At 49.6% G+C, this 26,500-nt stretch overlaps 1 protein-coding gene and 1 long non-coding RNA gene across 12 annotated transcripts in view; one reads left to right on the top strand and one right to left on the bottom strand.

Annotated features, from left to right (window-relative positions):
- Positions 1-26,500, bottom strand: part of itpr1b (inositol 1,4,5-trisphosphate receptor, type 1b) — a 111,556-nt gene that overhangs the window by 36,957 nt on the left and 48,099 nt on the right. For 4 of the 9 annotated variants that reach the window (XM_017450380.3, XM_053673888.1, XM_053673886.1 and 1 more), the window contains 8 exons: positions 19,065-19,112; positions 17,714-17,843; positions 16,266-16,453; positions 2,812-2,995; positions 2,323-2,573; positions 1,758-1,958; positions 1,132-1,242; positions 863-958 (listed from right to left, as the gene is read on the bottom strand). In XM_017450380.3, coding sequence (XP_017305869.1) covers positions 863-958; positions 1,132-1,242; positions 1,758-1,958; positions 2,323-2,573; positions 2,812-2,995; positions 16,266-16,453; positions 17,714-17,843; positions 19,065-19,112 — 1,209 coding nt within the window. Of the gene's footprint in view, positions 1-862; positions 959-1,131; positions 1,243-1,757; positions 1,959-2,322; positions 2,574-2,811; positions 2,996-16,265; positions 16,454-17,713; positions 17,844-19,064; positions 19,113-20,334; positions 20,371-26,500 lie in introns of all 9 variants that reach the window. The other 5 variants (XM_053673889.1, XM_053673890.1, XM_017450393.3 and 2 more) reach the window with 2 other exon arrangements.
- LOC124626134 (uncharacterized) lies at positions 9,448-16,272 on the top strand. 3 transcript variants are annotated; one of them, XR_008393140.1, is made up of 3 exons: positions 9,448-9,855; positions 13,702-14,010; positions 14,150-16,272. It is a non-coding gene; the product is annotated as an uncharacterized LOC124626134 (long non-coding RNA). The 3 variants fall into 3 exon arrangements; XR_006980784.1 differs by lacking the exon at positions 9,448-9,855 and adding an exon at positions 10,229-10,412; XR_006980783.1 differs by lacking the exon at positions 9,448-9,855 and adding an exon at positions 10,229-10,481.

The following is a 26,500-nucleotide window of genomic DNA, read 5'->3' as shown; positions in this document are numbered from 1 at the left end:
AAAAAAAAAACGGCCAAACACGAACACCCTCTGCGCCACGTTACACCCGAACCCGCGATCCTTCCTAGACGGGGCCCGTCCGACGAGAGTGGCCGGTGATCGAGAACAGCGGGGATCCGTCAGAGAAGCAGCCGAGAGGTTTACCGCGTTAATATCACGGGCTATTCTGTGTACGTGACATATAATCCTAGTCTGATTTTCATTTCAGTTCCAGGATGTTCCGCTAGAAGAAAGGGGAAAGCTTCGGACGGGGTGAATACTTACGCAAGACTCCTTACGCACGCTCGGCCTCGTTCATCGCTTGTAATGTAATGTAAAAACGTATCCATTTTTTATTCCATACGTCAAACGCGGCAATTCGGATACGAACGGATTTATTTGTAAAGAGTTCAATACGACGCGTTTACATAAAATAATAATAATAATAATAATAATAATAATAATAATAATAGAGATCGTGAAAATCCTGTAAATCGGTAAACGTACCGAGCTGAAGATCGGCTAACTGTGATTATTATCGACTGCATTTGTGGCTTATTTGTTTTAAATACACACGCAAATCAAATACGTTTTGGTCCCTCGTCTCATATAGTCCCGATCGGTGTTACGGAAATGTTACGGATATTCAGAGATTCATTCGGAGATATTTACAAATTCAGGTATCATTTTGATTCCTTTTTTTGTAGGATTTTTGTAGGACCCGGTTTGGGCGTCGAAGCGTTTTCCTCTGACCTCGGCTCGGCACGTACTGCGCCGGATGGACCCCGGACTCTCTTCCGTCGTTTCCCTCGACTCTACCGAACGGCTGAGGAACGAGGTCCGGCGGAATTACGCACGGTGTGGGACGACCTCCATCACTCACCAGCTCTTTAGGCCGCATGTTGTACAAGATCCGCTCGGCGTTCTCACTGTCGTGACGGCTCTCCATGATGGCCAGAAGCAGCTTGGAGGCGTTATTCTGCTCAACAGAGGGGAAAAAGTCTCAGAATTACTACGCGCGTCGAGCCGAACCTCCTTCCCTACGTCTCCGGGACGACCGGATCCCGGCTACGATCCGAGCGGACGTCTACTACGTCTACGTTCGAAACGCAATGCGTGGTACGCTATTTGTGTGCGTGCGTGCGTGCGTACCTTCAGCTCCAGCACGAGGTCCATCCTCTTCTTGCCCAGAGGGTTGATGTCGTTTAAAATGAGCGCGATGATGATGTCGATGCCGTTGCACTCGTGAGTAGCGATGCAGTTCTGAAAGACACGGGAGGAGGTTTGCGTCGCTCGGGTCGGTCATTTGTTACTACTAACGGACACGATTCACAGAAAAGCAACGGAGAGAGATTCCGAGTAATCTAATAGCACCGAGCTACCAGCCACGGAAAAAGAAACACGCGCGGGTGCAGCCGTACTCTCGGACACCCGCGTACATATTAGTGTTAGATTACACGGGCACGGTGCTCCTTTAACGAGAGCACGATCTGAAACGCTCGATCAGGTGATTATGCCGTTCCTGAGGAAAATGCTAATGACATCATCAGTACGGAACGGAAGCGCCGCTGCCGTTATACAACCCGGAGCCTTTGACGCCGAAAGAAACCCGGAAATAACGTGCGGCGGAGTCAGATCTGCTCGCCTTTCCCTGAACACGCAGGAACCTCGGGTTCTTGACGCTTTCTCGGGTGCGTTTTTATACGAGTGCCCGTGTACTGTAGCGCGTACTGCTGGCGGAAAGGTGCGTGTAAGTGCGAACGTGCTCGGGTGTCCACCTGGTTCTCGTGGCACGGGCCCTGGCAGTACTCGGTGAGGCTCTCCACGGTCTGGTTGATGAGAGCCACGTTCTGCTCGTTGATGTAGAGCCCCAGCAGACCCAGGCCTCCTGTGGTGCTGCCGCAGATGCAGTCGAGGAACTGCAGCGTCTCGCACACCAGGTTATAATTGTTCTTGTTGTTCTGACAGCGCAGGAAGTTCTGCAGAGGCAAATAAAGAGAGACAGAGGTGGAGAAGATCACAGCTCAGTGGAAAACGTGTCGACGGGGTATAAAAGGATGCGCGCTGGCACTCGAGACGGCAGCGCACAGGGGATTCAGGGAGAACAGCCACGGAGACTAGAGTTTACGTCTGCCGTGGGAACGTTCCATATTTAGGGTTCGGTTTATGAATGGTGAATTAACCTTCAAAACATATCCTATAGAATAACCAAACCTAGTTCTGACACGAGCGGGGTCTAGCCCGAGGGCCGTCTCCCTACATTTATTCTACGTTCCCGGTCATGTCTTGGCCCATCAGTTAGCGCAGGTTCGGGGCAGTACAGAGACCGGGCCTGGTGCTGACCTGCAGCTCGCGGTTGTGGTTTTCGCAGAGCAGCTGCATGAGACGCAGGATGGGCTGCATGATGGTTATGGTGACGCTCATCTCGTTCTCGTCCTGGTTCTTCTCCGCCGAGGCGCTCGGGACTTCACCCCCGCCCAGATGCTCGTCCGAGTCCACCTCCCGTCTGTACGCAGTGAAAGCCTTCTTTGTGACCGTGGAAGCTTCCAGAAGCTGCTCGCGCACCTCTTCCGTGACCACGGCGACATCCTTCACTGGAGGAGAAGACAGCCGTGATAAAGATCTGCGTGTGTTTGATTACTCAGATGCGCTCTCAAGTGCAGTAAAGTACGGCGGTTATTCATTTCAAAATTCTTAAGATTTGTTTCACAATGTCCTTACATGTAAAAACGACACTAACGGCCTTCGAGTTACTCGACCAACCGCTCCCTCCCTCCCTCCCTCCCTCCCTCCCTCCTTCTCCGGCGGTGTATGTCCCGTGCAGGCCCCGACCTTTCTTTTTGGCGGGCGCCTCCTTGTCGTTCGTGTCCTCGTCTTTGCGCTTGCTGCCCAGGTCGCTGGTGTTGACCGTCACGGTGGCTTTGATCTCCTGCTGGGCCAGCTTCATCCGCTCGTAAAACACCTTGAAGAACTTCTCCGACTTATTGTCCCTCGTCAGCCTGATGAAGAACGATCTCTGGAGGGAAAGGGATGGAAAGAAAGAACACTTGAAGGAAGGAAGGAAGGAAGGAAGGTAGTACTCTGCAACCAAACAAACGTTTTTTTATTTCCTGCTAGGAACTAGTGAAGATTTTGAAACGGGTGTTTTTGCAGGAACGCTTTTCGCGAGCTTATTATTATTATTATTATTCCGGCCGCAGTTCATTTGAAAGTAGGAAGAGACAGCGGACAATGCGGACGAAATACCAGTCTCTGGAAAATTCTGCTGGTTATTTTCGGCTAGCCGTGATGCGAAAGTCGCAGGTGTTCGATTTGTTTTTGTGTCGACATTTTTGAGAGTTCCTGCAGACTCGGGATGAGATGAGGTCAACGCCGGTGCTGGAGAGCCGCTCTGGTTTAACACGCCTGACTGACTTTTTCCATCAGCTGAAACCCGGCAAGCAGGAAAAACACTGAGCTTCGCATGGCGGCGGAATTTCCCCGAGAGCTACAGTTACCCGGGCTTCATTAGGAGTCCGGTGGAGTTCGGACACGCGGGGCGTTGCATTCGGAATTAAAGGCCTGTCCCTTTAAAGACCTCATGAAGCGTGGCACGGTGCAGCCATGCTCCTGGGTTCCGTTCTCACGTCCCTCCCTCAGCCCTGTTTACTGCCTGCCTAGCTCACACCACCACAGTTACATAACCCACGTGCACGCACACACACACACACACACACACACACACACACACTCTCTCTCTCGCTTTCACATACACGCACACACACTGAAATAACCTGGAGTGCCTCCCTCAGCTCACCTGATTTATCGCCATCTGCCTTTTGGCAGTTTATGACGACACACACACACACACTGAAACACACGACAAGAATATTTTTCCTCTCTGCAGTGAAATGCTGGTTTCCGTTAAGTTCAGTAATGCATCTGGAAAACAATATCCAGTAATATATGACGCACATTCGGTCTTCCTCTTGGTGGTGACTGAACTGAACGTGGAGAATTCAGAGCAGGGGCGCTACGGCTCAGGCTGGAGGACTGTGTGTCGGGGGTTTTTTTTCTTCTCTGGTATATCCTGTCCTACTTTCCTCCTTTTTTTTTTTTTTTTTGCTTTTCTCCCCTCCCCCAACAATCCTTCCTTACATAAGCACTTAACTCAGCTGAGGGGACAGAGTACACACACACACAGAGAGAGAGAGAGAGAGAGAGAGAGAGAGAAAGGGGACTTGCTGGCTCGTGCTCTGGGCCAGGAAAAAAAAAAAAAAGGAGAGAGAGAAAAAAAAAAGGAGCGTAGGAAAATCCTGCCCTACTTTCACAAGCCAAACAGGCACGAAATGAGTGTGTGGCGTGTCGGAGCTAGAGGGAGAGAAGAGGGAGGGAGGGAGGGAAAGTTATCAGCCGGCTTCTAGGCCAGTTTTGAAAGCTTGTTACATAAAGTGGCCTTCTATCCAGGTTAAACTCACTCACGCTCAAGGGAATAAAGCACACACTGCCCCCCCCACACACACACACACACACATACACGAATTTAAATAATCCAAGACACGTGAAAGAAAGAGCGACTTCAAAACAGTTTGTTAACTTCATTCCACACGCCTAATGAACCGACCAAAACGCCCAGCTCTTCAGTTTTCTAGAGACGCGTGTATCTCTCGATCGGATTAGGAGGCTGTCGGGTGGATCGACACGGGTTGCACAAGACAAGGACCAGTTTATAAACATTAGACAGCGTGAACGTGGAGGACTCGTGACCGCGTGTGTAAACAACCCCGCGGAATCAGCCGATGTTGACGAGGCGGCAGCACCTGACCAGCGTATGACCACAACTCAGAAAAACAGCCCGTCGTAGGAGGGCAAGAAAAGGGGAAAAACCCAAGCAGCACCACTGAGCACGTCTACACGGGCGGCGGCGATCTGATCGCTGACCTTACTCTGAATAAGACCATATTCTGATTGAGGTGTTTACACGAGTCGCTTTTAGAATACTCCCGTCGTGTTCCCGTTTTTACGTGTTCTGGAACATAATTCGATTAACAGCACGCGTCATTACGTCACCGCGTCACACGGTCCGTCTTCGTTATGCGACCGTATACAGTTTTGGGTGTTTTTATCGGTAAATTTTACGAACGCTTCGAGCGCGGTTCATTATTTCTCGTGCTGTACGTGCAGACAGACGACCGCTTGAAGCCGTGGGCTGCGTCCCGAACCGCGTAATCGCCGTCGATATACCGGCTGACATACATGCGCTTCTCCTACTATATACAGTAGTAGGCAAGTACACGGTTTGGGACGCAGCCGTTCTCTCTCTTTCGTCCGCCGTCCTGTACGGCACGATGCTTTGAAAACCCCCGCGTGATCGAGGCGCGTACGCGTCTGTAGCGCGCGTCGATAACGCGACTAAAACGGGAATCCTCCACACGTCTCGATTCCGTTTGTGTTTACTTCGAGCGTGACCTCGATCACGTCAGGGTCATCGATGATCGCCGTTTACACGCCGGTCTCTCGATCGGAGTACCGGCGTCCATGTGAACGTAGTGTCTGGGGAACTGTTTCATCAGAATGGGTCTGGGCGAATGCAGATCTGAGCGGAGCAGCTGGTGTAATAAGAGCCGAAGCTGCGAGTACCGCGCAGGGTCTGCGACATACGTGACCTTTCTCGTGCTGCTTACGTGCCGTGCGAGAGTCCACATGTATCAGGTTGACTCATGATGGTTTTACGGTGACACGCAGACAAAAATTCACCTCGTGGGTGATTTATTTTGCCAATAAACGCAGTCACACACACACACACACACACACACACACACACACTCCACTGACTCAATCGGTAGCAGACATTAAGTAATAGATTCTAAAGTAAAATGAATGCTGATTACTGGAGAGCACTCTGGTCAAGACTCATATCTGAGGTCATTCCACCAGGTATTCTCATGATCACAGTGGTTTGTGTAATTAGCATTGTTTAGCTAAAATATTAGCATCCCGCAAACCTGTGGGGAGTAACTCCATCCCGCCCTTCACCCTCTCAACCCCCAAACATCCACTTCAGCCTCAGCACCAGAGCTTTCTGGCTTTCAAACACGCACAGCTGCAGTTACTTTAACTCACAACTGTTGCTTAAATTCACCCCAAAAAAAAAAAAAAGGGTGTGTCTGCATACTTGTGTGTGTGTGTGTGTAATCAGCATGTCAATACTTCGTAAGAATACCTTTAATAGCATTTTTTTTGTTTTTAAAAATGTAAAAACTCCGATGACTCAGCGGTCTGACGGCGCAGAGTGGGAGGGGTTCTAGTTAATCGAAATAACGTCGTGACACACATGACCCCTGAAGGAGCAGTCATCGTGGTCATCCATACACGCCTACACGTTCTCTTCGAGCAAGAGAGCAAGCCCGCGGCAGGAAATGCACTCTCATGCAAGTTTTCGCAAGTTCAAGAAAACGACCGCGCTCCTCGGAATGCGCCGGCTGTCCGAGACGATGCCCGCGTCCGTCGTCGGACCGTGCGTCTAATACGGCGCGTTTCATCGCGGAGTCGGATACGACGCCGGGGCCGGACGGACCGACGGAGGTCACGCGGCCGGTCATTCCGGCAGGCTCTCGTTCGGAGCCGTTTTCAGAGAAGTATTCCAGGCGCGGGGCGGCCGGACTCCGCAGGAAGTGCGCCAGCATGAGGGGCTGTGTGTGGGTGGCGTCATTAAACGACCGCCTGCATAAACAGAGAAGCAGGTCAGGCTTCCGCTCTCAGCCCACTCCCCATACACGCTCTCTCTCTCTCACAGCATCGACGAGGGGATGTTGCATAAGACCCACTCATAGGTGCTTGGCTCGCCCGCCTCGACCCCGCCGCCTCTGAGCTAGCGGCCGTCGCTCCATCATCCCGGTAACCACGGGAACCAGGGGAGCTGGCAGAGTGGGCGTGTGTACGGCGGGTCCTTCTCACCGTAACTGCAGTCTGAATAACAAACCAGTCACCTCGGTGCGGGCGGCACGCCGATGTTCAGATCTGAGTCAGGGCAGACAGACGAACGCCCCCTCACGCGCCAAACACAAGCATTCTCACACTTTGTCTAACCGCCGCACACCTTTCACACACCTCTCACACGCCTCTCACACGCCGTGCAGCTGTTTACAACATGCTGCAAAATGCACTCGGTGTGTGAATTCAGGAGGGTCCCGGATATGCCACACATCTATAAAACAGAAAAAAAAACTCCCTGAACACCGACAGTCCTCTGTTTATCGGCACGGATAACATCTGCACGCAGATAAGATCGACGCTCGGTTTCGCGGGGGAGGGGAGGGGGGGGGGATTCACTCAGTTTAGGATGCTTTGTAGACTCTAGAAAGGTGATACCGGCGTGTAGGTGTCGGCGTATCCGTGCTCTCTCGCTCTCTCTCTCTCTCTCGTCGTTAACCTTAAAACCGGCTCAAGGTCACTCACACGTACACATACAGACTAAAACTCAGACACCCCGAAAGCAGAAGTCGTAATAATATCCGCTCCTGCGTGTGTTATTCGATGTCGACACACTCGTCGTTTCCTTTTTCTCCTTTTTTCTTCTGGTTTGAGCCCTAAAAAAAAAAAAAAAAAAAAAAAAAAAAAAAAACCCACCGGTGCAGACCAGCTCTATCACGTGGACTCTGATCTGCGGCGTCACACGACGCGGTGCGCGGAGGAAAACGTTCCCAGACAATCCGTTCCCGGACAAATACCTGCTCGGGTCTTGCGTATCCTACACGCGTCATACGGTATCAGATCTTCCCCGGCGGCCGATATGTCAATACTAGGTGTATAGCGCGATGGGTTTAGTGCTCCAAATATCTGTGTGTGTATTCGGAATTAAACCAGAAGGAGACGGGGCCTAAACCGGAGGATTTATTTATTTATTTATTTTCACATTTACATGTAGAAATGGCAGCATGGTGTGTAAATTCTGGCGGTTTTACAGTTCCTCAACCTCAGCTACATCACTCCAGTTCACATCTGGTCTCCGTTACGGATGTGTGCCGGACGCGCGCGGTTATGTGGACACCTGACCGTCGCGTCCGTGTGTGTGTCTATTGAACATCGCGTTCCAGATCGAGTCCCCGTCATTGCTGCCATCGTGACGGTCTCCGCTCTTCCGCGAAGGCTTCCCGCTAGATTTCGGAGCGTGGCGATGGGGATCTGCGATGGGTATCCCGGGCCTGACGCACGCCCCTCGCCTCGGCCAGATGTGAACCTTTCTCACAAGCTTTCTTGGGGGGGGGGGGGGGGGGGGGGGTATATCGGGATAATATATTTGAATTCGGTTATATCTCTAGCATAAATGTATACACGATGTGCGCTGGAGGCGGTGTTGATAGGAGAGGAGCTACGCACGCTAAACACGTACTAATTCACACAGAGAGAGAGAGAGCGAGAGCGAGAGCGAGAGCGAGAGAGAGAGCGAGCGAGAGAGAGAGAGAGAGGGGCTACTCCGTGCTTTACGAGCCCTGGCAACTGAAGAGTGAAATTTAGACCAGCAAAATCCACAACTCCATATTGTGGGAGTAAATAAGCTGCAGTTGGATGGAAGCCTCTCTCTCTGTTATTTCCTTCCCCCACCCCCTGACAAACACACGCGCACACACACACACACACACACACACACACACACACACACACACACACACACACACGTACACACTATCTCTTGCCAGTTGAATCTCAGCCCTCACACCTGTTCCCTTTCATTAAGAAGTATGAGAAAGAGGGAAGGACTGATAAAACCGGGTGCTAGCCACACACACTTCTGAGTACGTCTGACTACTTCAAAGTCCACACGAGAGGATCGCTACGTGTGCGTGTGTACGTGCGTGTGTGTGTGTGTGTGTGTGTGTGTGTGTGTGTACTTGCTTGTATCTGACCATTAGACACACGTGCATGCAAGCTGATGCCTGTTTCTGGAGAAGTTATGTAGGTCAGGAGCTAATGTTTAATGGAATGTGTGTGTGTGTGTGTGTGTGTGTGTGTGTGTGCGCGTGCATGTGTGAGGATGGCAGGAACAGGTGTGACCGGTGACCTGAAACCTCTGCGAAACGCATCTCCGCTGCTGACGAGGAAGGAGGCGGAGTCTTTCGCCTCTCCGCATAGCGACACCGGGTTCAGAATGACAAAACACGAGCACGCCCTCGCGCTCTGGCCGGATCGTGCTCCAGAGGAACGCGCGGACGTCATCCGGGTCGGCCGAACGTCGTCGGTTTGTTTTGTTTCTGGCGAGCTGCACCGTTTCTTTGAACGTTTTTTCAGTGTCGCACAGGGGCTGTTCCTGACTCTAAGTACCCAAGACCACAAACAACCCCAAAAGAAGGTCAATACATAGATATACACTGAGACCCTGACCGCAACCCCAAGCAGAAGAGCCTCGGTTACTTACACACACACACACACACACACACACACACACACACAAGACTCCCCAGCTGCCCTGTAATAAAACCCTGTTCTATTTATACTTTTCTTAGGAACCTCTGGGCCCGCGTCTACGTGCCGCAAGCCGAGAGGTTTGGGTTTTGTGTTTTGTGGGTGGAAAAATCCCTTTAATAGCTCGAACGTATAAATAAACTGGTACATATCGAGCTGTCGGACTCGAACAACCAATCGGTATCGTGCCCGTAATGTGGCGCGTGAACATTGTTTTTAAAACAAACCCGGTTCTGGGTAGTAAAACGATCCTCCATCTGGACCTCTGCCCTGCTCGGTCTACAACGATCTCTCTTCACGGGCCGGAGGGGGCACGGCTTTTGACCTTTGCATAAACTGCAAACGGTGACTGAACCTGGATTTTCATAGGCCCGAGGAGGGACGGCAGCGAAAACAGTGACAACTAACAGGAAGAGGATGGCATTTCCTTTTTAGGTGATTTGCCTACGCATGTTCAGTGTGTATCCAGTCTCGCTTCGGGTTCCCTCTACACAAATATATGCGGTGCATCTGGGCATCATTTCCTTACCTGCTCTATAGCAGATGATAGGTGTAAAGGAGATGTGTCTCGGATAGGAAAAAGACTGTGGGACAGAGTATAATGTGTGTGTGTGTGTGTGTGTGTGTGTGTGTTTATCAGATGAGACGTCTGCGGTTTTGCAGCCCACTCTCTCTAGCTGCCAGGACAGAGTGGGCGAGTGCTTCCGTCATGGGTCATCCAAAAACCAGCTTTCTCGCAACTTCTCCAACACGCAACCCTCCCCCCACCCCCCACCCCCCACCCCCAGCCCCTGCGCCGGCCCCCTCCCTCCCCCCGTCCTCATTCTTTCCCTTTCAGTCTTGCTAATTTTAGTCCCCGCTGACCATATCCTGTCTGATTAGTGGATCTCACCGCGTGCTACAAGGTTTGATCCGTCAACACACATTCCGGCAGTTCTATTCGTCTTCCACGGGCTTTGACGACGGAAACATCCGAGCTCGGTCTGCGTGGGGTACGAATTTAACCCCTCCTCAAACACTTTCAGGCAAATCCACAAGCTAAACTACATCACCCACTTCAGGTTAGACGTCGTGACATTCAAATCAGGTGTGCTGCAGCGGGGAAAAAACAAAACAAAACACTAACCGCGCACTGCTGAGCCGTCCAGGCCGGAAGCTTAGCCACTGAGCCACCGAGCATGGAGAACTGTGGTTTGATTTTAATTCATATATATATATATATGACCTATATATATGACATTCGCTGACGTCAGACAAGTATATACGTAACCTCGCTTTATTAGATTTATTCGGACAAATCTCGTCCGAAAACGATCAAAAACGAAGAATTCTTTCGCGCTACACGACGTCCTGTAGTGATCTCTCCGGTTAGAGGACGAGGGATCTGCGCTGAGCTACAGTCTGTAAATCAAAAACCATTTCATTCGCGAGTCTAAACGAGTACGAAAATCGCGTGCGAAAGCACACGCCTGTATAGTGCCGCGGTAAACCGAACCCCCATGCCGTGTCGTTTACCCCCGGAGACTAATCGGACGGTCTCGAAATTTGGTTTAAACGAACCGGAGGAATCGGTGAGCCTGTTTGTTTTCAGAAGTCTGGGACGGTCCGTGTTTTTTGCCTCTTCTGAAAGAAGTGCTATTTTGAAAAAGGCAGCGACGGCGGATATAAATAGTCCACACACGCCTGTTCAAATCGCAGGGTTTTGTGAGGTAAACAAACGAAGTCAGGATAAAAGGAGTGTCCAGTGCAGCCCCTTTAACGTTGTACGCCTCTTGTCCTTCCGTCAATTACGGAGGGACGTCCTGTTCTCGGTAACGCCATTTTGTCACGGCGTTCCATGGTACATCAAATGTTCTGGAAAGGCTTTTGAACCCTCGTCCGATTGATATCTTCCACCAACGAGACATGCTCGGTAAACTCTTTCTGGACCGCGGCTTCCGCAGTCGGATGGAACCCAGATGATGTGGAGAAACAGCCGATCTTCATTTGGGGTTAATCAGAATCGCATATCTGACGACGGGTGTATGCATGATGGGTAGTTTTGAACACGAGTTTGGGTTTGCGACCGGTTGATCCTGAGCACGGTCACACGCCGCGTTAGGAATGTTGCGCGACCAGGTTCCCGCGGTTCTTCCCGTCCCCGTGAAACCTTTCCGTCCGTTTCCCACGCTAATGTCGTTGGTCCCCCGATCACCGTAAAGGTCCGGATAAATCCGACGCGATTCATTCATTCATTACCGTTTTTTAACAGGGGTGTGTAAACTTTGATATTTCTTTCTTTCTTTTTTAATAGCCCCTGTACGGTCGGAATTTGTCCACGAGAAAGATGAGCGAGTGTGCGCTACGACGTGTCTACACTACTACTTCTGGACTAGACTTTTCCCGCCCTGACACCTGCACGCAGCCAGATGTTTCAGGCGAAACAATAAGCAAATCCTTTCAAAAACGGTTTCAGTATCCGTTAGAGAGTCAGGCGTGAACCGACAGCAGAATCGCAGACGCGTTCCCGCCGCGTCATCGGGAAGAATCCGGCACGGCGTGCGTGGCCGAGGCGGAACTGCGGGGGTTTAGCTGGGGGAGCTACGTACGAGCACGGGACAGACACTGAAAGTGCAATGGTAGTTTCAGAGAAGGAGCAGATGAAGAAAACAACAAACAACAACTCTCTCTTTCTATCAGTATGTGTCTGTCTTGCATCATCCTCACGCAATGGGAAAGACCCAGCGTTTCTCTAGATGAACAAATCCAGCTCTGACACAGGCACGTTAACGACTGCTCGTCTACTTCGGCACGACTTAAGCACGCAGACGTGGGGTTCTGGTGCTGGCAGGGGTTTGTGGCCTGTCCCACTTCTCGTTGTGTTCGCTATCTCACTTCCACTTCTTTTTTTCCTCCCCCCACTACCCCGCTTAGAACTGGCACCTTCATCATATTCCTCCTGTCGTCCTCCATCTTTCTCTCTTCCATCCTTTTTCTTTATCGCCCTCTCCTCTCCTCTCCTCTCCTGTGTCTCAGCCCAGCAACCGAGCCAGATTACCTCAAAAACAAACAAACAAACAAACAAAAGGCCAGGAGGGACGCGAGCGCTCTTGACCCGTTTCTGCGACTCCGAAACAAAAAGCTCCTCTGTAAAAGAAGCAGGTCGGCGGGACCCTCCTCACGCAAAGCGCGGCGACGTGACGTGTCCGCCGACATTGTTTAGATTCGCCCGGCGCTACCCGAGACGCACGCGCGCGCGACGCAACGAACGCGTTCGATCGCAGACGTCGATGCGGAATCAGGTGATGATCTTCGCAGGCCTCGGAGCCGTCGGTTCTCCCGATTAACCGCCGCGAACCGGGTTTAAAAAGTCAGCGCGCGTCACAGACGGTGCGGACAGACGCGGGGAAGCTGCTGAGTCACATCGCCATCGCCGTGGAAACCAAGAGACGAAAAGGCATAACCATGAGTCATATTAAGCGTAACGTAGAAGGTGTTTGTTTGGAAGACATGAAGTTACTGCACGGTCGTCATCGGTTACACTTTATACAGATCGGTTAGCGATAAGGTGATCGTGATCGTCAGGAAGGGGGAAGTGGATCAAAGGGCGAGATTGAGATAAGCAGACGAGAAAGAAAGAGAGAGAAAAAAAAAAAAAGTGTGATTCAATGTGAAATCAGACAGAGAATACATAAGAACAGAAACGATAAGCCAAGAGCTGTAATTCCCCCGCTAACGCTAGAGAAAGGTCCCGGTACGCACATCTGTCCTAAATCACACCCACAGATGACAACAGAATCGTTTTAAAGTTTCTCCGGCTGAACCGTCCGTCGGATTCAAATACCGTCCCGGCTTTATATTCACACACGCGGAGGCAGAACAGTTCACGTTCGGCTGTCGAAGATACGCCGATGTTAAAGCGTGCACCTTCTGAACCTTTCCGGACAAACGGCCGGCGCTGTTGCTCGATACGGGGAAAATACGGGCGTGTCATTACGGCGTGTTGCTTTCTCACATTTACTGGATCATTTGTATACAGCGAAGGATTTCCAGAAAAGGGCATTGAAAACGTAGAGGCGTTACATAGACAACACCTTGATAAGCATGTCGAAACGAACCCCGGGTCATCTAAGAAATGTCTAATCTAGTTCAATATCAGAAACAAAAAATAAACATTACCGTAATGTGAGCAAATGTGAATGTTGATTATAAATATATATATATATATATATACAACTGTAATATTTTCTATGTCTGTAAAATCAGCCATAACATTAAAACCACCTGTCTAACATCGTGTAGGGCCTCCTTGTGCCACCAAAACAGCTCTGACTCGTCCAGGCGTGGACTCTACAAGACCTCTGAAGGTGCGCGGTCGTATCTGGAACCGAGACGTTTAATCTACGAGGTCGGGCCTCCACGGATCGGACTTGCTCGTCCAGGACGTCCCACAGACGCTCGATCGGATTGCGATCTGGGGAATTCGGAGGCCGATTCAACACCTTGACCCGGGACCCAAGGTTTCCCAGCAGAACATTCCCCAGAGCGTCACACTGCCTCCGCCAGCTTGCCCTCTTCCTATAGTGCACCCTGGTGCCATGTCTTCCTCAGGTAAGCGTCACACACACACACACACACACACACACACGCGCGCGCGCAGCCTTCCACATGATGTAAAAGAAAACATGATTCATCAGACCTTCTTCCATCGCTCCATGGTCCAGTTCTGATGCTCGTGTGCATATTGTAGGAGCTTTCAGTGATGGACAGGGGGTCGGCATGGGCGCTCGGACCGGTCTGCAGCTACAGAGCGCGGAGACGGAGACGCACTGTGTTTCTATCAGAGCCAGGATGAGCTTTTTCAGCAGTTGGTGCTACAGTAGCTCTTCTGTGCGATCAGACCGAACGGTCTAGCCTTCTCTCCCCACGAGCCTTGGGCGCCTATGACCGCCTACGACGCTGTCGCTGGGTCACCGCTTGTCCTTCCTGGGAGCACTTTCGGAAGGTCCTAACCGCTGCACCCCACAAGACCTGTCGTTTTGGACCGGCTCGGACCCGGTCGTCTCGCCGTCGTTATTCGGCCCTCATGAAAGTCGCTCGGATCTTTACGCGTGCTCATTTTTCCTGCCTCCGACACGTCAACCTCGAGAACTGACTGCTCACTTGTTGCCTAATAAATATATATCCCACCTCATCGCAGGTAATAATCGTAACGAGATAATCGGACGTTATTCACGTCACCTTTCAGTGGTTTTAATGTTATGGCTGATCGGTGTAGCCACCATTTAAGTAATTAAAATCTGAATGCAATCTGAAAATCAATTTGACAGCCATAGATCCACACACACACACACACACACACACACACACACACACACACACACAGATGACGGATAATCCAGTTCATAATCTTATATTTGTCCACAGAGTAACCGAGAACTTATATTGAGTGATTTTCATACTTCCATTTTTCACTTTATGTCTCTCTCTCTCTCTCTCTGCCCTGGTTCTGGCACTGAGCAGCGGCCCAGTTGAAGTGTGTGTGTTCATTGCATAGCTGGTGTGTATGTGTGTGTGTGTGTGTGTGTGTGTTTGCTCTGCCAGCCCTGGTTTATGTAACAGACCCTCATGTGAGCAGCTTTGTGCGAGAGCCTGCTGGAAGTTGGGGGAGCATCAGGTAGAACGGCTATGCAAATAACAAGCTCATTACGATTACGCAACAGGAACTGTTTGTGCAAGGGCGCGCACGCAGGCACGAACGCACGCGCGCACACACACACACACACACACAACACAACACCAAACCAAACATGCATACACAAACCGTGCGATGTGGTGAATTGTACCACAGTCTGTCTCTCAGCCCCCCAACCTCGCCTGCCTGCGCACAACCTCGCTGTGAGGTCAGCGGATTGACAGGTTGCCAAGGCAACACAAACGGGTGGCGGTGGTGGGGTTGGGTGGGGAGGGGATTCGGCGACACTGACGCGAGGAGCTGGAATTATCTGAGGAGATGGAAAAGTGCACATCCGTCTCTCCTCTCCATCTCTCTCCTCTCCTCCTCCCGTCTCGGTCGAAACGCCGACGTGCGTTAGCGATCTCGCCGCGATCGAGCGTTCGCCTGCTCTCCATTTTACTGACAATAAAAGCCGACGTAAAACTCTCAAAAACCCCGCGTAGATGCGGACGCTAGTCGGCACTGCATCACACGTCCTTCAGGATCATCACCGGTCGTAACAACGCACCCGAGCTGCACGTGCTGAAAAGTACCCGGTCTCCCGCTTCCACTCAATCCGTAGCGGCGTTTCAAAGCGGGGCAAAGACGTCACCGGTGTCGGATTTGCATAGCGAGCACGGGCGTCTGAGCGTGCACGTGTCTGTGTGTGTCATTCAACGACCTAATGAATTGCAAACGTTTGTGCGATTGAGCTAGAATAACCTGCTAGAATAGTTGCAGTACAAAGACACTAGTAAGGGTGGGGAGATGGGACAAAAATACCATATGAGTTTCCTGAAGACGTTTCTGTGATGCACGATATGCATCACGATATACAGGTCGGCTAACAATTTCCCAGCAGTGTTGCAACGTTATGTTATTTCGGGGTTGCCCTCCCCCCCAAAATGAACCCCTTATTCAACGTCTAAATACACAAATTGAATAAAAACAACAGAGAAGCATTAATAAAGATACCCACGATATTTCGGAAAAGCGTATCGTTGCATCATTTATCACAATGCCGATGTTATATCATCTTCATCGTATCGCCCAGCCCTGGATACCACCGACGGTTACCAGAAAGCTCTTTGCGACATATAAAATTGAAACCCCTGGGATGTGTTCAGAAAGAAGTGCGGGAGAGGCGCACCTGTATGACGGGGTTTCCTCCCTCGAGCAGGGCGATGGCCAACAGGATGCTCTCCTGAAAGATGCGGTCGCTGGTGGCGTTCATGATGAGGTCGATGACGAGGTCCGAGGCTCCCTCTCTGTCCAGGTGGCACTGCACCTCGGCCAGGCTCAGCTCCCCTCGCGCTCCCACCGGACAACCGGAGGACGCTATGGCGGGAAAAAGGGCAGGATCTCACACACGGGAGACGCATACAACATACGGAGAAAACTATTCCAGATTTATTCCGCCTATGCTCTGTGCGCTCGCTAGCTTCGTGGCAACATCTTAGCGTCCGCATACTTTTGAACGTATACGGTATGTAGGCATCCGTGGCCTTTTGAGGACAGACAGACAGACAGACAGACAGACAGACAGGGGAAGGACAGACATAGATGTCGTCTATGGCACTAACGTGCTACCCGTGTCTTGGGACCTAAACATTTCGAATTACAGGAAACTGGCTGCGTAACAAACCGTATAAAATAACGTGCAAACCCAGCACCGTGGCGCCGTCAGGCGATTCGCGTTGTTTAGATTTTTACCTTCCATATACACGCTGGCACACACACACATGCACGTACACAAACACTTCCTGTAGCAGGTGCGTCTGCAGGCTATTCCCACAGGAAGCGTGGGCATCCTGCTCCCGTTGCCTGGCAACAGCAGAGACGGCTCTGAAAATGTAGGACATGCAGCACAAAAACACCGAGGGTGACAAGGGCAGGGAAAGGAGAGAGAGAGAGAGAGAGAGAGAGAGAGAGAGAGAGAGAGGAATAAAAAGCTAAACAGAGAAACAGTACTGAAGCGAGCAACAGATACACGTATGATGAGAGGAACAGAAGGATGAAGGTGCTGACGGAGGGATGATGAGAGAGACGGACAACTGAAAATGAGAATAAAGGGATGTTGAGCCTCTGTTAAAACCTGGCGTGTGGCAGAAGCGGTTCAGTTTAAGCATTGAGCTAACGTGTACACACACCGACCCGATCTGCATGCACACACACAGACAGTGAGGACCTTCCATTGACGTAACTATCACTGTACCTAATTCATGCTATGCCTACACGTCCCACTAACACTAACCAAGTTCTTGTTGTTGGAAAAAAAACAAAAACAAAATAAAGGAACATTTTGCAAGCGTGTGGGGACTGGCCAAACATCCCCACGAGGGAGATCGTGTTAGATTCCTATCTTCGTGGGGACATTTAATACTAATTTTTAAAATGCCCCCACACACACACACACACACAAACACCTTTTGTGGCCGTTCCATTGACGTAATGCTATGCCTCCACCTCAGCGACCAAAACTAAACCTTTTAACTTTGTTTGTTTGTGTGAACACACACACACACACACACACACACACACACACACTATATATAACACACATTGTCAGAACTGTGAATGGAATCTATAAACACAGACCTGTCGGGGCTTTACTTTGCGGCCCGGGGCCAAGGGGTCCGTTGCTGAAGGTGGTCAGGCTGTCCCTCCGTCCTCCTGGCTTGAAGTTGCCATAGTAACGGTTTACAAGGATCTGCCTCAAAGCTTCACCCTGGCAACGCAAGAGGAAGCGGAGTCAAACAAGGTCCGATTTAACTAACATCAGCTGTGATCCTCAACATGTCACTTTAGGGCTCTAGGTCAGGAAAGGACAGGGGAAATAAATAAATAAACAAACAAACAAACAAACAAACAAACAAACAAACCGGGCCTGTGTGTTTATACATATAGCTTCTATGTTAAGGTTTAATGCTCATAATTCCTTATATACACAATAATAATAATCACCATGTTTTATGTTAATACAAACATTAACAAGATCAATAAAGGAGATCAGAGACAAACTCTGATCTCGTCTCCACGTGATCTCGAGTGGACGGGATTTACGAAGGAGACCGAGAACCGCGTGTAAACCTCTTTAGGGAACGTCTCAAACGCACAGAGCTAAAAACAAGCCGCCGAGCGTACGGAGTCGTCCGTAGCAAAAGGGCGCCATCTTACATTTCTAAGCCCGGGGTGTTTTTGGCAGAATTACAAAGTTCCGTGTTGCTTCAAGCGATCCCTGGAAATCTCCGCCGTGAGCGGTGAATTTTCAGTGATCGTACGCCCGCTCGTGAGCGAGCGAGCGAGTACGCACCGCTAGTCGGGCGTAGCATAAGAGGATGTGTCCAATTATAGTTGGGGAATCAAATATCTTCCCAAAAAGCGGTCGCAGTTCCTCAAAATCTACTTCCACGTCCAAGATGTGTGGTCAGGTGGGGCATTCAGGGGTTTTCCTCCACTCACACCTCTCACTCTAGAGCTCACTGAAGATGAACTCACAGATATCGTATATATATATATATATATATATATATATATATATATATATATATATATAAATATATATATATAAATATATATATATATATATCATTTTGCTCTTTGTAAACGGCTCGCTGCTTAGTGTTGCTTTTATAGTCTTACGGTTAGATTTAAAAACTGTTTTTACCTCTGCTCTTCATGACCCGTCAGCGCTAATAAAACCTCCTAAAAATAAACACCCCCCCCCCACGTTTTCCCATTGACGGTACGTAACTGAAACACGCAACCGTAGTAGAAAATAGCACAAACCCTCGCACACAAACACAGGTGTGTGTTTCCTCTCGATGAAGCGTTAGGCAGTTAGTAAAATGTCGCAGCCTGTGGGAGTGTGTGAATGGAGACATGCTGCTCGGCCTGGTGGGGGAGGGGGGAGGGATCTGTCTCAGGTTCGAGCCATGCTACTACCTACCCGTTTCTGATCCTCCAGTTGCTTCTGGGGCTGGTTGGGATCAAGGTCCTGAGAGCGAGGCGAGTGAGCGGCAAGCCGAAAAGGAGAAAGGAGGAGGATGGACAGGGAGGGGAAAGGGGCATCCAGGGGAACAAAAAGAAAGGAGGGATTAATTCTATCCACATTAGTCCTCTTTTGAATGGCATGCTGAAGGGTTTGGGGGGGGGGGGGGGGGGGGGGGGAGAGAAAAAAAAAAGTGGGACAGATTTCATCATGCAGTTAAATGAAGGAAATGAGAGATGTCGGAGATGTGTGTTCGTATCTGTGTGTGTGTGTGTGTGTGTGTGTGTGTGTGTGTGTCTATGTGGTAAATTGGCTGTGTAAACCATAACAAGCACTGGATTAAGTGGCGATCCAAAAAACGTACACTTTTACCATAGCATAATACTCAAAACACACACACACACACACAAAAAAAACACCAACAACAAAACAAAAACACACCAACAAAAAGAACCGTTCCTCGGACATTTTAATCCATGACTAGATTTTAACTTCCGCACAAAAAAAAAAGGAAAGAAAAACGCGAGCCCTGAAACGCGTCCAAATCAAAAGCTAATATCCTGTCTGCGTTCTTTTTTTCTTTTCTTTTCCCCTCTTCGATTAGGTGTCATTGCATTATTTTAATTACAGAAGCGCGACAAAGGCGGCCGGGGTGAGAAACTCTCGGCGAACGTGAGAGAACGGATTAAAATGGCAAGAGAAAAGAAAGAAAGAAAGAAAGAAAAGAAAGAAAGAAAGAAAGAGAAAAGCTGAACCCGGGTTACATAATAAACCGTGTGACTTCATGACACACGAAACACGATGACACCCGTGCACACATCAAACACAGACTAACCTACAAAAACAAACGTGAACATCGCTCGAAAAGTGAGAGGATGAATAGGTGTGTGTGTGAGGGGGGGGGTGGGGGGGTGGGGCAAAACAAAAAAACAAAAACCTGACCAATCATGTGCGACTATGCGTTCAATCCCTTGATGAGGATCCACCAGAGCTGTGTGTTTGTGTTTCACGGGTCTGTGTGTCTAAATGTGCAAGTTGACTCTGTGTCAATATGAATAGCTCTGATAAGGCTGTGTGTGTGTGTGTGTGTGTGTGTGTGTGTGTGTGTGTGTGTGTGTGTGTGTGTGTGTGTGTGTTGGGGCTGTAGCGGGAATGAAATGCATCCAGTCAGAACAACTACTATCTGCAACGACCCATATTCCTTCCAAAATATGAGTGTTGAACACACCTCGGCAAGGTTCTCTGGCTCAGGAGGCGGAACCAGCTAATGGACACACACACACACACACACACACACACACACACACACACACACACACAAAATAAAAAAAAAAATCCAAAAGTTATTTAATACACAGAACAATCAACGTAGCCTCAATCCTCAAACCTGGCACGTCTAAGGCTGTGTGTGTGTGTGTGTGTGTGTGTGTGTGTGTGTGTGTGTGTGTGTGCGTCTTAAGAGTCCCTTTCTTATTCGATTCGTCTCGTTCAGGTCACGGCTAGCCGCGCACGACTGCAGACAGGCCCGAGAGGAATCTCGAGGAAGCGGGAACAAGACGGCGAATCAACACGCCGCGTTAACGCCGCGTCCGCTCGCGAGAGCCGTCGCCCTGCGAGGCGCTATATTTGGAACGCGGGACGTCACGTGGGTTATATAACCGAGCGTCATCATGTAGGTCATCTGGGAAACCAGACTCGAGGCGCAGGCTGGCGCTCATGAACACGGCCAACTTACAGGAAAGCTTCAGTGACTCTTCTGCATTCTTAGCCTGTTCATTTTCCCCTCAGACTCACCGGCGGGTCAGGGGTGTGGACACTTCATCGTGGATCTGTACGCCCCGCCCTTCAGAACATCGGCGTGTGTTATTAAAACATCGCCGGGTGTTATCGGCGTCCGCACCGTCTCCTACAAAACTCTAAAGGGCGACCCTCTGGCAGCACTGCCTTGCACGACTTATTACGGGGGGGGAGGGGAAGAAGAAAAAAAAAAAAAAAACACGAGGGTTTGTTTATAACGTGAACAGGATGCACACGTGAGACACGATACAAAGCGTTGTCTGACCTCAGCTACACCACATCCGTAATACTGACGCTCACCTCACGTGCCTCTGGAGCGGGGGTTTTTTTGTTTGTTTGTTTAAATTGAAGAAGTAGAATGTATGCAAATCGGCGCGCAAACAATCACGAGGACGGACTAATTCGCGCTTCTCGACGGCAGGATGATCGTCCCTCCGTTGAAGCGATCCTTCGTTTGAACCGGCATCGTGTCGGTTCGTTAATGACCGAGTTCTCAGAGCGGGGGCGTTTATGAGAGATTCTCGAATGACGACATATTAACGTCTGTTAAAAAAAAAAAAAAAAAAATCGTGATAAATGATTTGGGTGTGTCTTCCAAGGTAGTTATATATATATATGTGTGTGTGTGTGTGTGTGTGTGTGTGTGTTTTATATTGCATGTATACCTGTATGCTTATGTAGGTGTGTAGATATGAAAAAGGTTTTAAACAAAACAAACAACAACAACAACAACAACAACAACAAAATCCATAATAAAGCATTACAAGCTCATAGAAATCATGCGAGGAGAGTGAGACAGGAGAGTGAGACAGAAAAGCGAGAGCACAAGCGCCACGGCGTCACGGTTCGAACCTTCGACGCGGACGACACGTGGTCGACGGAAAGCAAACACAGAAAACGGGGCACGCGTGCGGAGACGGCTCGAGACCACGGCGCACGCCCGGCCCGCTCGAGGGAGAGGGACAGACGGCTGGTGCGCCGCTTATGGTACTGATGTGACCACACACACACACACACACACACACACACACGTCTCTGGACACACCGAAAGAAAGACAGAAAGAAAGAAAAAAAGCTTTGAAGAGTCTTAATGCCAGCAGCAGGCTGCAGACACCCCGGCGAGTGGAAAGGGGTGGTGGGGGGTGTTGTAATAACAACCTGTGACGCACGACGCCACGCAGTTGAGTAATAACACTACCAGCCAGGAATCTCCCTTTGTGCAAGTTCGCATGAAGGGCTGAAAAGAACAACCTTGTGATGTTAGCAAGGTGCGATTTACAAACGCATCCCGAGACCAGCTTATCGTGCTTCGCATCAGTTCAGAAGAAACAGCGTGCGTCGTGTCTGAGACAGCGTTTGTTCATTTCCTCTGCTGGTCGATCGAGATCTGGGGGCAGCAGAAGGTGGTAGATCAAAACGCATGCCACGGAACAACTGGTCCAACGCATCGATGCGCGCTGCACCACACGACCCCTCGGCAAACGCCACGGCGCTGGGCTTTTTTTTAAAAACGGGGCGTAGAGACCTCGGCGGTTTGCTAAATAACGCGCTTAGCCCGCGTTACAGATTCGACATCTGCCGGGTTTATCGGAAAGATCGATCCCTTTTGGCGCTCGGTTTGTTGTAAGCACTTGACTTTTTTTTTTTTAAAGTTTATTGTAAAGTGTAGAAATGTGCAGAATTGACCTACGACTTGAAATGATTTCCTGGTTTTCATAGTAGATGCGAGATGAGTCGATGATTAGATACTTATGAGAGAGAGAGAGAGAGAGAGAGAGAGAGAGAGAGAGAGAGAGAGTTATTTGATGGCCAGAGTACATGCTAGTTTATCCCATTTAGCTAAATCACATTGGAAATATAAATACCCCCCCCACCCCTCCCCCCAGGAAAAAGAAAAAAAACAAACAAAAAAAAAAAAACCACCTCCGCTTTGACGACACTGCCAGACCCCGTCACAGATCATTGCCAATTCTGCCTTATTAGGAATTAGGACGGCGTTATCGCCGTGAGTCACTCTGAACGACTGTGTAGATTTGATAGCAGGGGAACGACCCTACTTCTCTGGTGTGTGTTCGTGTGTGTGTTAAATAGGTCACAACACCCGGCGATATGGAAAGCCGTATCCCCGTCTGCGCCGCCCGTAAAATACGAGGCTCTCGGGGAAAAACCTGTACGGAGAGGACGTTTACGCCTTTATTCCTTCTTGTATGCTCTGTCTCGGACGCCTGAAGTACGGCGGGCGGCTTCTCGAAGCCGAGGCGGCTCGTGATCGCGGATCTGACCCGGATGGCGGGCCGGGTACGGCTCAAGCTCTGTAGAACATATCAGTTATAACCAAACAAGCTTCATTAAAACTGGCTGTGTGTGTGTGTGTGTGTGTGTGTGTGTGTGTGTGTGTGTGTGGAGAGAGATCCCACCATAAAAGTGACATTGCATAACAGAAGGGTTAAGTAGTGAAGGGAAAGGGCTATAAAATGGACCAGTGCTTCATCACTCCATTTTGAATGTGTGTGTGTGTGTGTGTGTGTGTGTGTGTTCAGTAAACAGCCTCTGCCACACATTTCTTTGCAATTACAGTAGAAGGTCACACATCAACAGGGAGACTGAATTCCAGGAAAAAAAAACAAAAAAAAAAACAGAAAGTCAAACGGGTCTTATGTAACCGCTGCCCAAGTGCTGGCGGGTACCCAAGAATCGTGCAGTGTACAGGAAGGAAATTGGGACAAGGCCACACACACACTCACTCACACACACTCACACACACTCACACACACTCACACACACTCACACACACTCACACACACTCACACACACTCACACACACTCACACATGAACATATCTACCCCTACTGGGCACAGATGGCACTACAGAGGCAAAGCTGCACACACTCACACTGCTCAGAGGTTAGGTTAGGATTACCCCGACCGAGGCTGAGTGAGAATGAAAAGTGGATGTGATAGTTTCACAATGATTGTAATCAGCTGGCAAAGATCACGCCTAAAACACACCTGCACGATACATGGACTCACCCTGCGTCGCCTCACCGTGTAACCCCAAAGCTCAGAAGTTCAGAGTGGAGACACATGGCTGACCTAAATCTGCATTCGCCCGATCCGTCTTACATCATGCACTCGCTCACTCTACATCTATCTCTCTCTATCTATCATATATATATATATATATATATAGAGAGATAGAGAGATAGAGAGAAGATAATGAGCGCAGGTTTTGTCATTTCCCTTGAGACTAATCAAAAGTCAGCTTCTACACAACATCTTCATACCGTCATACGTCTCGGGCTATTCTCGGAGATGAGATGATTAACGAGAAATGCGGCGGGGCTAAAAGTGTATCGGTCTGAAAGAGGAAGACGGCCGGGTCCTTTCTTCCGTTACGGATTCTCAATCGAGGTGCGTTTCTAAGCTCTTCTCTTTTGGACTTACGAGAAAAGCCTGCGATTATCATGACGACGGACCCCCGGTACGGTACACGCCGGTCGCTTGGAGGACGATTCCCGTGATCGTGTTTGTGGTTCCCTATGCTTTGCTAGCTAGCCATCTCCTTTTTCGCTAAGCTAACCGCTTTACTCTAATAGAACAACCTACAGGAAGTGCCCCACCCATCATTTCAGGACTTAATCGACGTCTTTATTTCCCGACCAATCAGATCACAGCTCAGGAGCCCAGTGAAAACGGCGACGTGTACAGAAGCGGCGGGAAACCCGATCTCGTACAGGGTGTCCGAACGTCTCTCCCGGACAAGAGACGCGAGGATCGTTTTTGGACGAAACTAAAGTGAGCGGCTTCCTGCCGTCGAGAAATAAATCTAATCTGACTTCTCCTCACAGCCCCGCCCCTCCTGCACTCTATACAACCGAGATCGCACGGACACACCAAAACTCAAAGTGGGTACAGATGGGACTGGATTTGGCTGACACGGCGCTTCCGTGTCGCCCCGAAAACCACCACGGAGTGCAGATGTGTGCGCGCTTACACTCTACGCTCTTGCTTCTACGACACGACGGTCTACACACGCTAAGGTCGTGTACTTCGTTTCGCATTTCACCCAGAAAGTGTCTGCATACCGACACCCACATACAACACTCAACTTCCTCTTCATGTAGACAGAATGTGCAGTTACACACACACACACACACACACACACACACACACACACACGCACACACGCACACACGCACACACACACAAATCATATGTTGAAAAAGCACTGGCCCATTTTAATATCATTATCTTTTTGCAATATTGCTGCTGCAATGCCAGAACGGCTTACAGTAGGAACTTACCACATACACAAACACTCGCAATCGCGATCATACACACACACACACACACACACACACACACAGTACTGTGCAAAAATCTTAGGCACATGCTAAGAGCAAAGATGCCTTCTAAAATAATCAAATTAAATACTATAAAGAGTGAGGCGATATATATATATATGACGCACGTTATATATGACGATATATATATATATATATATATATATATATATATATATATATATATATATATATATATATATATATATATATATATATATGTATCCTCTCGTAATAAAGAAAAATTTAAAGTCCCCGTGAAACCAAAATTGTTTTGTGGCTTTTAGTATGAAAATATGAGCCTTAAGGTTGTCCATAAGCTCGTGCGCTCCAGAAACGACGACGAAACGTGCATTCAGAAGATATATACGCCTTCAAAACGTACAGTCTCTCTACCGCCCGTACGGACCGGCGGTCCTGCCGACGTCATCCCGCACTCCGGCTTTACCGTCGGATTTTAACGCTCTCTAGGATCAGTGTCCCCGCCCCCGGCGTTCTCAAGAACCCCCTTACTGAAGTCGGCGCTGTGGAGCGGGCGCGGGATCGTACAGCTGCGTCTGTGCGTCCGTCCGTTAAGCGGATTAAGAAAGGAAACGGCTCGGACGCATTCGCTCGACTGCTCGATCGGGCTCGCGTACGCCGTAATAACCCGTCGAGGACGGCTCAGCCCGGGCCGTGAGGTAAGCCGGACGCCTTTCCGTACGCTTATCCGATATCGCCGTCCCGCCGTGACTCCCTGTTTCGGTGGGAATGACACCGACACGTCGAATGACGCTGTGCGCTTTCAGTGATGTTTTTATTCAAGGTCTATAACGAATAGCGCGTTCGCCGGACTACTTACTTACGACGTTTTCAAATCAGCCTTACTCGTATAGACGGACGAACAGGAAGCAGCGCAGGATGCCGTTTAATGCGGGGGGGAGGGGGGGGGTGTTGTTTTGTTTTTTCTTCTCCGTGTGCTACTAGGTGTTACTGCGGGTTATAGAAGTACTGACGATACCCGGGTTATCCACATCAGATAAACAAACAAGCATACTGTGAGAATTCATGATCGAATCCCTGTCGCACTGATAGTGCCACGCCCTAATGAGGCCCGATGACTGGTCGCACCGCTCGGCGCGGCTTGTGACTGAGCGTTTACGAGGGAACCGAGCGCTCAGTCTGGATGTCGTGTACGTTAAGAACTTACCTCTAAAGTGTCTGTGAACCGACACCCACAAAACACACTTAACTTCCTCAACAACAAAAAAAAAA

This window comes from Ictalurus punctatus, chromosome 21 (assembly GCF_001660625.3).
Source record: "Ictalurus punctatus breed USDA103 chromosome 21, Coco_2.0, whole genome shotgun sequence".
In the NCBI taxonomy this organism is placed as follows: domain Eukaryota; kingdom Metazoa; phylum Chordata; class Actinopteri; order Siluriformes; family Ictaluridae; genus Ictalurus; species Ictalurus punctatus.
Note: the sequence above shows the minus strand (reverse complement) of the source record. Positions and strands in the feature narration are given on the sequence as shown.